General features: G+C 40.3%; 1 protein-coding gene across 1 annotated transcript in view; it reads right to left on the bottom strand.

Moving 5' to 3' along the window:
- Window positions 1–12,305, bottom strand: part of ALKBH8 (alkB homolog 8, tRNA methyltransferase) — a 53,159-nt gene that overhangs the window by 15,658 nt on the left and 25,196 nt on the right. Inside the window, exon 8 of the mRNA XM_054390348.1 lies at window positions 1,307–1,413. Coding sequence (XP_054246323.1) covers window positions 1,307–1,413 — 107 coding nt within the window. The remainder of the gene's footprint in view (window positions 1–1,306; window positions 1,414–12,305) is intronic.

Below are 12,305 nucleotides of genomic sequence, written 5' to 3' on the forward strand. Positions count from 1 at the left end.
ATATACAGGAGTAGAAAGATCCAGGATCTTAATTTTAAATGTAGTTTATGTCATTGGTTCTCAAAAGACAATGATCAATTAAAGGTACAAGCGAGTTAAGGAATAATCTCATTCCAGTTCTTAGCTCTTCCAGGCAGGTACACTATCCCAACTTGAATGCCTGTTGGCAAATACTGCAAGCGCTCTGTGTCCCCTTCCTGGGAGCCTGGCTGCCCAGGGCCAGCCTGCGGAAAGCAGAGCTGGTGGCCTTGGAGAAACCTGTCACAAAGACAGCTAGAAGCCTCTGCAAGGGCCACCTCTCCTTCCCCTGGAAGCCTTGATCCAGACACATCCCACCTCTGTCTGTGCATGACCACTGCACCACTGATCTGGGCTTTGACCCCCAGACTGATAGCCCAACCTGGCCTCAGCCCAGTTCCATAGAGCTGCCTGTAAAATTAAAAGGCAGAAAATCTTCTGCCAGTGAAAGGATTTGATGTTTAACTTACACGATGTAATCATGTCTCCAACTGACTGCTGTAACTAGTGATGACTTGGGTCAAACAAAGGAAAAAAAATTCACTATGGGCATTTCTTTCCAGTATGAGGGTTTCCATATTCTCCTGAAGTGCACCACTGTCACTCTTGGAGCTCACAAAGGTTTTAGTCTTTTTGCCAATTTCAGTGTTCCTATTGTAACTATCTCCCAGTGGTGCAGGATTTCAAAAGCATGTATTTAAACTCTATAATAAGAAAAGCCTCAAGACATAATTAAAGAAATCTCTTTTCCAAGATCCCAAACCTGCTCAGTACAATGCAGCCTTATCAGTACTTAGAGTGTCCCTAAAGCAGCCAGGAAGAGCTCAGGAAGACTCCCCTCTGTCACCCTTAAGCTCTCTGTGCAGGGGAAGTCACAGTCTTAAAGCAGCCCTTCTCTAAAGGTGTCAGTACACGTGATCCAATGAAAAGCTGGGGGCTGAAAAAAGATAAAGGAAATGGTGAAGCTAACTGCACTACAATCAATTCTTTGCCAGCTCAGAGTCATCAAGGACTTTCACACCACAGATGTAACTGAGAGCAGTTTCTGAGCAAAACTTCACTTGTGACAGCAGCAGGAAACTGCAGCTCAGGGACTGTCAATTAACTTACAAAAATTCTTTTTTTTTTTTTCAAGTTCATCTCAGCAGCATCTGAGCAAAGGAGTGAATTTGTGTATTAATTATAAAATTTGACTTTATTTCATTCAGGGCAGTTTTAAATACAGAATATCCTTAACAAAGCAAACAAACCACATACATAATTCTTCTGTTATCAGCAGTGAACATACCCATGTGTCCACAGGTATCGGGATTCTCCAGCCATTACCAATAAACTGCATCGGGGCAGCATAATTGCCACTGTGCGGCCATCAGGGTGTTTGAAATCCATCACAATCTAAAAAGAAACAAAAACAGTCACCATGAATGAGCCACCACAATGGTTTACAGAGTTCGACCCACCACAATGGCTTACAGAGTTTCATATACATGCCAACATTTCCAAGTCCTAGCTTTGTTTGCCTCTTTAATGTGTTCACAATAATACTGCCATGAAAACAGCTGCCAGTAGGCCTCTGTCCTTAAGATCTCTACCTTTCAGTGTTGTGTTCAAAAAATCTGAGGCAGCCACAAATACACATGCATAAACAGATAATTAAAATACAAAATACATTTTTTTTCCACAGTAATAACTTTCTTTGCAAGACCACAGCAGCAATGCTCAATCTCTGTGTGCACTTGTGAGGTAGGAATGGATCACTACCCCTCAACTAAAGGCAACTGCCTAGGAGGAAGATTGTGCACATTTGCTGTAATTCAGGCTTCTGAAAATTAGGTCTGGGCCAACCTGGGCTAAGGCAGTCAGCTACTGTCTTTCTGCTAAGTCTGCGCAGACAGAGCCAAGCATCTGCAGAGAATGATTCATCCTAGTCTAAAATGTAGAGCTAAGTGAGGTGCAATGACCCCATGCTCTCGGGAAATGCTTACCCATTCAAAGCAGACTGAACTGAAACAATGAACTCGGAGTAGATAACCAGTATTATTTGAGAGAAGAATTTCCAACCTGCCCACGTTCTTGGAGGCTCTTGCAGCACAACAAGCACGTGCAGTCTCCCAAGATCCTGACTACCATACCAACTACCAGACCATGTTTTTATTATTTGTCACATGGCTTCTAGCCATGACAATACATTGAGGCAATGCTTTCAGATTTATTCCAATTTCACAGCCCAGATGGCAGTACTACATTTTGCTTCTGCCTGGGCTAGGAATGTTATCCTTTTACATTTCCCAAAGGAGAGAAACTCTTGCTGTGGAATATAAGGAGGAGGTCATTTAAGCAACCCAAACGAGTTACAGAAGACTTACCCAAAAATACAACCAGTCAAAAACTATTCAAGTCAGTGGTTCCAGCTACACTGAAGACTTAGCATTATGAACGTGCTGTGACCTGGTTTGTAACCTCCTAAGTATGCAGTTTAAAAGCAGACTTACTACAGTATGCCAGATCGAAACAAATTAAACAGTTCTGCTTCTGCATACAGATGCATTTGACAAAGGGAAAACAGTGGTGCAATGATCAGTCATTCAGCACAAAAACCCAGCAAGACAGAAACTGCATAAGCAAGACTTTTAAACACTAGAAATCACCACTTACAACATTTACTATTTAATGTTGTGCACGCTGGAGCAAACTACAATGGCATTTACTTTTTTGGAAAAAAAAAAAAAAGTATGCTGTAGTACCACCCACATAGAGTGACACAGCTTCTCCTGTTGAGCTATCTAAATTTAAAGTAAGAAACAACAAGAGTAACAAAGTGGGGCTGAAAGGGGAAGAGAGATATGGGGGAACAGGAATAAAACCTACCTGTAAGCTCTGAATAAAAATTACATCAAAGCAGGGAGACTTACTAATTGTTTTCCTTACAGTTAGAAACTTTTCCATTAGTTAAGAGAGATTAGCCTCTAGACTTCCAGACATGAAAAACAGTGAGGCCTTGAGCTGGCTAGAGCAAAGATAAGACAGACACAGAGAACAAAGAGACTGTGATAAAGATTCACGCACTAAGAAGTTGGCCAGAACATCAGCAATGTTCTTGGAGGGACAGAAGGTGACAGCAGAGACTGAGAAGTAAAAGGACTTAATCTATTTAAATGATTCCATGCATATGTAAACAATTCCTCCCCCCCCCCCAAAATTAATGAATATGTATTAGTGCACATGTATACAAAGTATGTGAAGAGTATCTTTGGTTATGCAACTGGGAAGGCTACTTGCATCCGGCATCATGAATATAGGCAATACTTGCCTTAACAGCTATCGGCCATTAGGTTTTCATTGATATTCCCGTGTCACTGTGAATCACTTTAGCAGCTACGCATGTGGCAGCCACTTGCTAATATACTACTTCCCATGCACTTAGCATTTTTTTCTAAGTATCATCAAAGAAGCAAGGGGAGAATAAAACGCACAATCTGATGGGAAGGATGTCCCATAAAGTATGGCTGGGTGCAAGTCTCTGTAAAAAGATGTAGCTACCTGACAAGGCAATGAAACCAGAGGATAACTAATCAGGACCAGCAAGTAAGGAAAAGAAAGTGTTTGGATTAAATGAGTGAGAAGCTATCTAAGTCTGTCTTTTGCCTCTTTAGCTCACTGCTAGAGGGACAGGTGTGAACGAAAGTGATTGGTTTCCTCAGAAGTACAGCAGAATAAACTGAGCATGCGACTGTCCAGATTTCTTCCTGGAGGCTCAGTCCCCACTGTGCCTTTCTCACTCAGTACTAGCCACAAGCCTCTGATCTTGCAGATGGTGTTCAAGAAATGTACCTCCTCCAAGAGTCAATAAGGAGACTTCTGTGGAGTTCCATACACTTCTAGTTCCCATGTGCCTCCAGGACCTTGGAAGAGCACCTTCTTTGCTTTCACTTCTGTGTGCCACGCTGGGGATTCCATGAACCCAGCTCCCTGCCTTCTCTGCTGCTTTACCTCATGCATCTCCACTGAGTTTTACCCTAACAACTACACATCCTCAGAGTCTCCTCACAGAAGATGCTCCTCAGACCCTGCCCTGTTAACAACTATGCATCCAAAATAGCAGAGGTTCAGAGTGCTCCACAACAGATAGGATGCTGGGAATGACAGACCACAAAACTATCCCTAGTAGCCTGATTTTCAGGCAGACGTGGCAGGAAAACAGAGAGTAAAAGATGAGAGCATGTCCTCCTGGATGAATTTCAGCTATGTAAAGCCAACAAGAAATATGTGAAACAAAATTCCTGATAGTGAAGATTTTGAGGCAAAAAACAGATTATCTATGTGACATCTGTCAAGTATAGTCCTCACCAGCACAGGATCTCATCTCTGTTCCTGCTCCTTACTTTTCTGTGAAGGAAAAGCTTCTGTACTATCATCTGACACTGTGGCTGCTCCCCCTCTAAATTAATTTTTTCCTTATGACAAGCTGTGATGATCTGAGGAGGAAAATATAAATAAAGGATTAATTTACTTGCAAATGGGTAAGGACATTAAGTAGTTAGCAGTAATTGGAAGAACAGCAAAAAAAAAAAAACAAATCCAAAACTGATTTTTGCTTATGAAGCAGCGATTGTCAGCTGGAATATGTTTTGCACTTTTTCTATTAACAAATTTGACATTGCAATTCAGACAGAGAATCAGATGTAAGGAATAAACTGCAAACACATGAAGAGAATTAGTGCAATTCCTATGCATCATTCCTTTATCTAGAATAACTGCACCTGAATGCTTAAAAACCCAATCCTTTGTTTACATTACAGTGAAGAATTTTTAACCCAGAAGAGTTTTTGAAGAACTCTGTTCTTATCTGACAAACCTATTAGTGACTGAGGTAACATTCCCACACTCCTATATATGTATTTATCCTAGCAGAACATTCTAAACTGCCACTGTCACACATACGAATGCATACAAAAGATTAACACATTTGCTCCACTTTTTAATTTACTAAGGACTCACAATCAATAAAGCAACTCTGCCGCTGCTGAATCAATCTGCTTCATGATAGCTTTGCTCCACAGGAGCTATTTCCAATTACTATTTTCGTTTTTACCTATTTGCTTTTTTATCTATTTTCGTTTTTCTCTTAGATGGCAGAGTCAATAAAGATCAAACTTCCAGCTAGCTCGTGGTGAATCATGCAAAGATTACTTTCAGAAAGTATAAATAGTGGATGCTTTGATCTTATACAACTTGTGCCTTCTTTCTTTGTACTATAGAAAAAGCATGTCTCTGAATTTACCCAAAAAACTTAGAAGAAACAAACAGCTAATACCTACTTGTTATTTTAAATAACCTGTCATGACGCCAGGTTATTTAAGAGAGCATTCATGATGAGAGAGCACATGAAACAGTAAACAGCTTCAAGGATGGCTAAACATCAATACAAAGGGACACCCACATCATGAACATTGTTTCTGTGGCCAAAATAGAACAGAACACAAAACCTGGGAAAGAATCCAGCACAAAAGGGAAGAAGGGAGATTTTTCTTAACTCCTCAGACAACAAGAAGCCTTCACCACTTTTCAGTGCAATGGTGCTGCACTTCATGAAAGAGCAGAAGGATGCAGACGAGTGACTGATCTACCAAACAAGTAACAATCCAAAGACAAAACAGAAACAATGCAATGGGGCTATAAGGACAATGCCAATAAGGATTTCACTGCTACAGTGTGGAACAACAATGTTGTTTTTCTAATCTTTGTCTCTGCTGCAATTTATATTTGATGTTAACAGACTACCTTAGACGAAACATACTTTGAAGCTAAAAACAGCAACATGTGGAATGCTTCTCAAGTCTCTGACACTATTTACTGAATTTTCAGAGAGCAAAGACATTATCAACCTACACAGCAGTTTTCCACATGTAAAACAGATGAAAAAGAATGTCTACTTCAAAGACAGCTGAGAGGTTTAAAGCCCACACATAGAGCTTGAACAACACAGTGAGGCTCTATGCAGAGACAAGAACCTGCTAGCTTACGCAGGACAGAGGCAATCAATCAGTAATACACAGTGCCTTTCATTGCAAAAAAAAAAACATGCTACATCCCAAACTACAGAATTCAGAAAAATGCTGAATTTTAAGGGTAATGGGATTATCTTCTCCAAATAATCCATGACCACAGAAAATATCATACATAATTTACACTGATATTTATATCCTGTATCATGGTTTCTAGCCATACTTGGGAAAATGAGTGCAACACTGACAATCATGATGATGAAATATTTCAGTACTGCCTACCTCAAAATTCTTTGAACACATGCACAGGCCTCCCCCATACCAGATTAATGCCAAAGCATACCATCTCTTTGCTAAGCCTTGTTTATCTGCTTAGGCACTATGGTGATGTTAGTCAGATGCTTAATACATTTACTAGATTTTCCTTCTTCAAAAATCGTACTCTATTTGCTATCCATGCAATGAGTTACCACTTTCCTGAATTTTCTGTGCTATTTTTCTCCCTCTCAACTGAAGTCTAGCATATGGATGTTTAAAAACTATTTTAATATAGGGACGGTCCTTAATTCTTTTCTCTCTGAGCTGTCACCTTGTTATGATTTTCTTGATAACCCCAAGAAGAGTGTATCCATAGCACAGAAGTATTTCTCCTAGCCATTACAAATGCCATTGACTCCATGATACAAATTCTCTCATCTGTACTCTACAAGACTCAGGAAGTGCACAAGAAGAGGGAAACTACAGAAATTTTAAAGCTAATTCCTGATGAGTGGAGGAGTTTCCAACCTTCCGCAGGCCTTGTCACGGCTAACTGGAATATACACCATGCGCCTTTTGCACCCAGGCATGCATCTCTTGAGGTTCATCAGCTGCAAGTCACTAGACTAGAAGTTATTAGTCACTCCACTAGCTGGATGCCAGCTCCTCATGATGTCCAATGTAGTGGCTGCTCTGCCCAGCCTTGGCAGAGGTTGTGATGCTAGTGTTACTTCTGGCAACACCACACCAACTTTTGACTGCCACTTTTCCCATTTCAAGTTCTCTCCATGTTGCTACAATTCTTTTTGCTTCACTGGTACCTCTCTTCTCAGGCTGACTCTACGTTTCAAAAGCCTCTTTCTAAATCCATAGTTACTGCTTAATCTTGCTGATTGAACAGCCAGACTACAAGAACACAACAAGCCTAATTCATTAAAGACTACCCATCAAACATGCTAGTTCCCACTAAGAGTATTGAGTTTCTTTTGTATGTTAGGACATCATGCGTGACCTTTGCACCTTTTCAAGACATAACCTGTGTTAAAACTCAGTGTTGAATACTAGACTCCTAAAAGACTTTCAATCCCTATAGTAAAAGGCAACAGTTGCATTACCACTGCTTCTCCCTCTCTGTCACCACAGGTATACATTTCTCTCTTCCAGAAAATGTTCAACCTCAGCATATGGTGTCAATGTCCTCCTTGATGTCCTTTTTTTAGAGACAAAGGCTCAGCCAAGTTCTCAACAGCAACCAGTTTATTCAATTTAGCTAACATTCCATTTTGATCCTTTAACAAGTTGCCTCCCTTGCTCTTAGCTTAAACTTTTAGGACAGAGAAAGCTGTGATTTAGCAACCTCATCCGCCAGTTCCCTCAGCACCTGTCGGTGTATCTCATCGGTCCCATGGACTTGAGTACTTTCAGGTTATTCATATGGTCACAAACCTGATCTTCACTCACAATGGGCAGTTCCTTCTTCCATTCTGCCATTATCTTCCTTGATTCGAGGAATGTGGCTGGAGCCCTCGCCGGTGAAGACTGAGATAAAGAAGTCATTGAGAACCTCAGCCTTTTCCATGTCACTTAAGACCAGCTCCCCTGTTTCCTTTCTGAGGGGGCCCACATCTTCCCTAGTCTTCTTTTTACCATTAATATACATATAGAAATTTTTACTGTTCCCCTTGATCTCCCTGGCTAGATTTAATTCTAACTGAGCTTTAAAATGAGAGAGTTATTTACAGGAAAGTGGGTCTGAAATATGGACATTCGGAGTGTATACTGAATGTGTATCCTGTACTAGTGGTGGCACAGGCCAACCAGCTGTTGTATAATAGTCTATTGTCAGGATATTTCAAGGCTCAGGTAAAGCATGCTTCATGTTCATTATCCTATATAGTAGAAAACTTTATCTCACTATGCAAACACTAAAGTTCTTCATCAGACCTTACTGCCCCTTGCAGGTCTCAGCTTTCAGCTTGTAATGCTGTACTACAGGAATCTAAGCTAATTATAAGTCAATAATCAATTCAGTGTAAGGTTAAGATATCTATTTTGGGGCACACATTTGTAAAAATCCTAGTAAGAAACCGAAATCTGGGAAACCAGACACTAGATGTCTATATTAGCATAGGCTGAATCACCTTCTTGGTTGGACAGACTCAACCCCTTTTATCACAGAGGAGCTCAGGCATGCAGTGCACATGCATGCACCTTATTTGTCAACACTAAATTTTCAGTGTCTTAATTCTGGACTGAATATCACTGAGAAGAAGTTATTTAATAAGGCACCCAGGTATGGATTCGGCAGATTCTTTAACTCTGTTTAAAACAGTTCTGCCTTAATTAAAGCCTCTTCCTGCACTATTGTCACCTGGTGAGACCACACCTGGAATACTGTGTCCAGTTTTGGCTCCCCAGTTCAAGAAAGACAGAGAACAGCTAGAGAGAATCCAATGGAGAGCCATGAGGATGATTAGGGGACTTGAGCACCTCCCCTATGAAGAGGGACTGAGATCCCTGGGGCTATTTAGTCTGGAGAAAGGAAGACTGAGAGGGGATCTCATCAATGTCTATAAATATCTGAGGGGTGGGTGTCAAGCGGAGGGGGCCAAGCTCTTTTTGCTGGTGCACAGTAATAAGACAAGGAACAACGGGTTCAAACTAGAACATAGAAGATTTCACCTCAACACGAGGAGAAACTTCTTTACAGTGAGGGTGATGAAGCACTGGAACAGGCTGCCCAGGAGGGTTGTGGAGTCTCCTTTTCTGGAGACGTTCAAAACCCACCTGAATGTATTCCTGTGCAGACTACCATAAGTGATCCTGCTCTGGCAGGGGCGTTGGACCCAATGATCTCTTGAGGTCCCTTCCAGCCTCTGATATACTGTGATACTGTGATCTCTTTCTTCTTTCATTCCCTCCGTCTGCTTCATTAATCCAATGAGTGCCTTCACAAACTGCAGCCAAACGTTACACAAAACGTTCTACCGGAGCCTCAGCACTTGGCCCTGAATTTACAATGGTTTGCACAAAGCATGCACTACAGAGTAGTGCAGTAACAGCAGAAGAGGAGAGGGAGGAACAAGAACAGCTCACAAGAACTGCTAAATGCTTGGTTTTCAGTGCTTTCAGCCACATCATCCATCCTGGTTTCTTTTGTTGCCCCAGCAGATAGACCAGGACTTCACATGCACTGCCCCTGCACTGCACCAAGATGCTGCCTGCCTACTCGTTTCTCCACTAACTGCACACCTCTCTCCACACCTTCAATCAGAATCTTTCTGTCAAGTCTGTCAGTATCACAGGTTTGATAGCTCTGGCTCCAGTACGCTTTTAATTGCTCTACACCGTCAGCTTATCAATGAGAATTTCCAGAGTCAACTCTACCGAAACAAGAGCTCTGTGGAGAAGCTCCTGGAACACTTGACACAGCTGGAAAGAAAACCAGAAATAGAACATTGCAGTATGCAAAATACTCAGAGTTGGAAAGATAGTATAAACGCAGACAGACTTCAAACCTCAATCCAAACCCTATTTGCTACACTTCATGGTATAATTTTAAAGATCCAGTTAAAAGCCAAGAGAGATACACTGTAGCAGGAGCTTAACAATTTAAGCTTGTTTCTTTTCTTATATAGACTACTTGTGACTATTATTCCTATTACTGACTAGTTTTAATTTCTACATTAAACTTGCCAAAGTCTTAAAATAGGTTCCTATGACAATAAAGATGACATCATTGGCTAATGAAATTAGATTTCTTAATTATATTCCAGAACTGAAGTACAGCTGAAAAGCAACAGCTAAATATAACGAGTCTTTAATGCCCCAGAGTTCAGCCTGGTTGCTGTTTATTTGTGGCAGACACCAAGATTCCATTTCATGAACTGATCTTCTAAAAATAACATAGGGAATAGGAATAACTTACACTGATAAACTTCTCACAGAAATTAAAAATTATGTTTACAAAATAAAGAAATTACTAATTACTCAAACAATACAAAAGTTTCAATAAAAACCACAATGATATGTATTTCAAGAATGACAATCCAGAATCTGACTCAAAAATAATTTCATCTGTAAAATTATTAATTGAAATCTAAATTTAAATGCTCTATTTTCTTTTATTGCAATGATTACATTTTTCACAGGAATAAATAGCAGCTTCACATTTAAACAGCTAATCTATTTCACCACCAATGAAAAGTAGTTAATGTATCATAATGAAAGGTACATGGGGAGAGTGAAGTGGAATAAAAAGGGGAAAAAGAGATGTTCCAGTTTAAAAAGAACAATATGGTTTATCATCATGGGGTTTTTTTTCAAGATTTTTATCCATCTATATATTTCCTACCACAAGAACAGCAATTAGAAATCTCTAGCAATAGCTATGCAATAGCAAGACACTTCTTAGAAAATGTTTGTTTGCACTGAAAAATTCCCTATCTGTATGTGCGTCACAGTAAAGCCACAACAGCCAGACGTCAGAGAATTGGAAATGAAATGATGCTGCCTCAGCATACAAAATAAGCACACTACAGAAACAGCAAATAGCCTGGAGACAACAGGTTCTGTTCAAACAAAAATCAAGCTGGTATGGGAATGATGCAGAAGTTTGCCTTCATTACTTAGCAGCTATGACCACAGGTCAGAAAATCATAAGCCTTACTGCAGACTTCAAACATTTTAGAAAGTGTTTCACTCACAGGAGGATTTTGGTGCAATCGTGAGAAAACTAAATGGAACTGTATGACATTTCTCACAGTATCTCCAGGAGGTGATTTCATTTTCAAATTCTTCCTAATTGCAATTTCATTTGTCTCTTTCCACATTCACCTCAGATGCACTGCTGATGCAACTGTCCAGAGGAGTTTAGGAGACTAACATTATTCCCACTTCCCTTTCTCAACACCAACAACTCAAAGAAAACACAGGATGCTAGAAAGAGCAACCTGTTGACTAGGAAGAAAGCAAAGTAATATAAACCAGGAGGAGCCACAACTCTGTCTTCCCTCTCAGGAGCCAAAATAAAGGACAATGTGCAAGAAACATAAAACTGCTACGAAGAATCAAGTAAGGCAAATTCCCATTCTAGCAGACCCAGGAGAAATATTTCAGCAAGTCACCAGTATATTCTGCAGATCAGAAATCCCACAGTGATCAAACTACTACAAACTTACTTCCTCAGCAATGAAGTAGGATTCTAGCCAGTTTAGGACTTATTAGGCCTTGCATAGCGGGGAACAGCTTTATGGGAAGGTACAGCAGATGACAAGTTTCTTTATTCTGTGGAGATGAAGGAAGGCTGGTATGTATGCAACAAAAGGAGAACAGGACACAAAGCTTTGCAGTTACTTGCCCAGTACTGGCTCACTAGTAGTAAATGCCAGACTTGGAGACTCACCACAGGGAGAACTCATAAAAAGAGGCACCTGGAAACTATAATCTCTCACCAATATGAAAGAGAAGGGGGGAAAAAAGAACATTTTTAGATATAAAATTTAAAAATACAGGCTCTGACACAGGTTAGCTTTATTTCTGTTCCTACCATGCAGCTCAGAAGGTAGTGGAGAAGGTAAGATCTCCAAGTTGCTGTCTTGTTTCTCAAAAAATTACTGCCACTAAGCTTCTAGAAAAGTAATGCAAGTGTCATTGGTCTGGGGCAATTCTGTTCAAATGCTGTAGTATCTCAGTACATATCAAGACTGGTCAGCAGATTCGTACAGCACTTGAGAAATACAGGTTTGTCTGCATTAGTCCAACACAGAGAATGCCTTGCTGTTATTACCTTTGACTAAAACAGGAGTTTGCATATAAACAACCAAGGCTGTGGAAGGAGGTGATTATGTATTGCAGCAAAGATTCCCTCTGAATAATTTACATGAACACCGGGTTTTCAAGATCCTTACAAACATTAAAGTAACTCACAACAATATGTTCACTGAATATTCACCTTTCCCAAAACACGACAGCAAGACTGTTATAAATACTCCCATGAAGAGTTGCACGCTTTGTTGTTTGTCT

This window comes from Indicator indicator, chromosome 1 (genome assembly GCF_027791375.1).
Source record: "Indicator indicator isolate 239-I01 chromosome 1, UM_Iind_1.1, whole genome shotgun sequence".
Lineage (NCBI taxonomy): Eukaryota > Metazoa > Chordata > Aves > Piciformes > Indicatoridae > Indicator > Indicator indicator.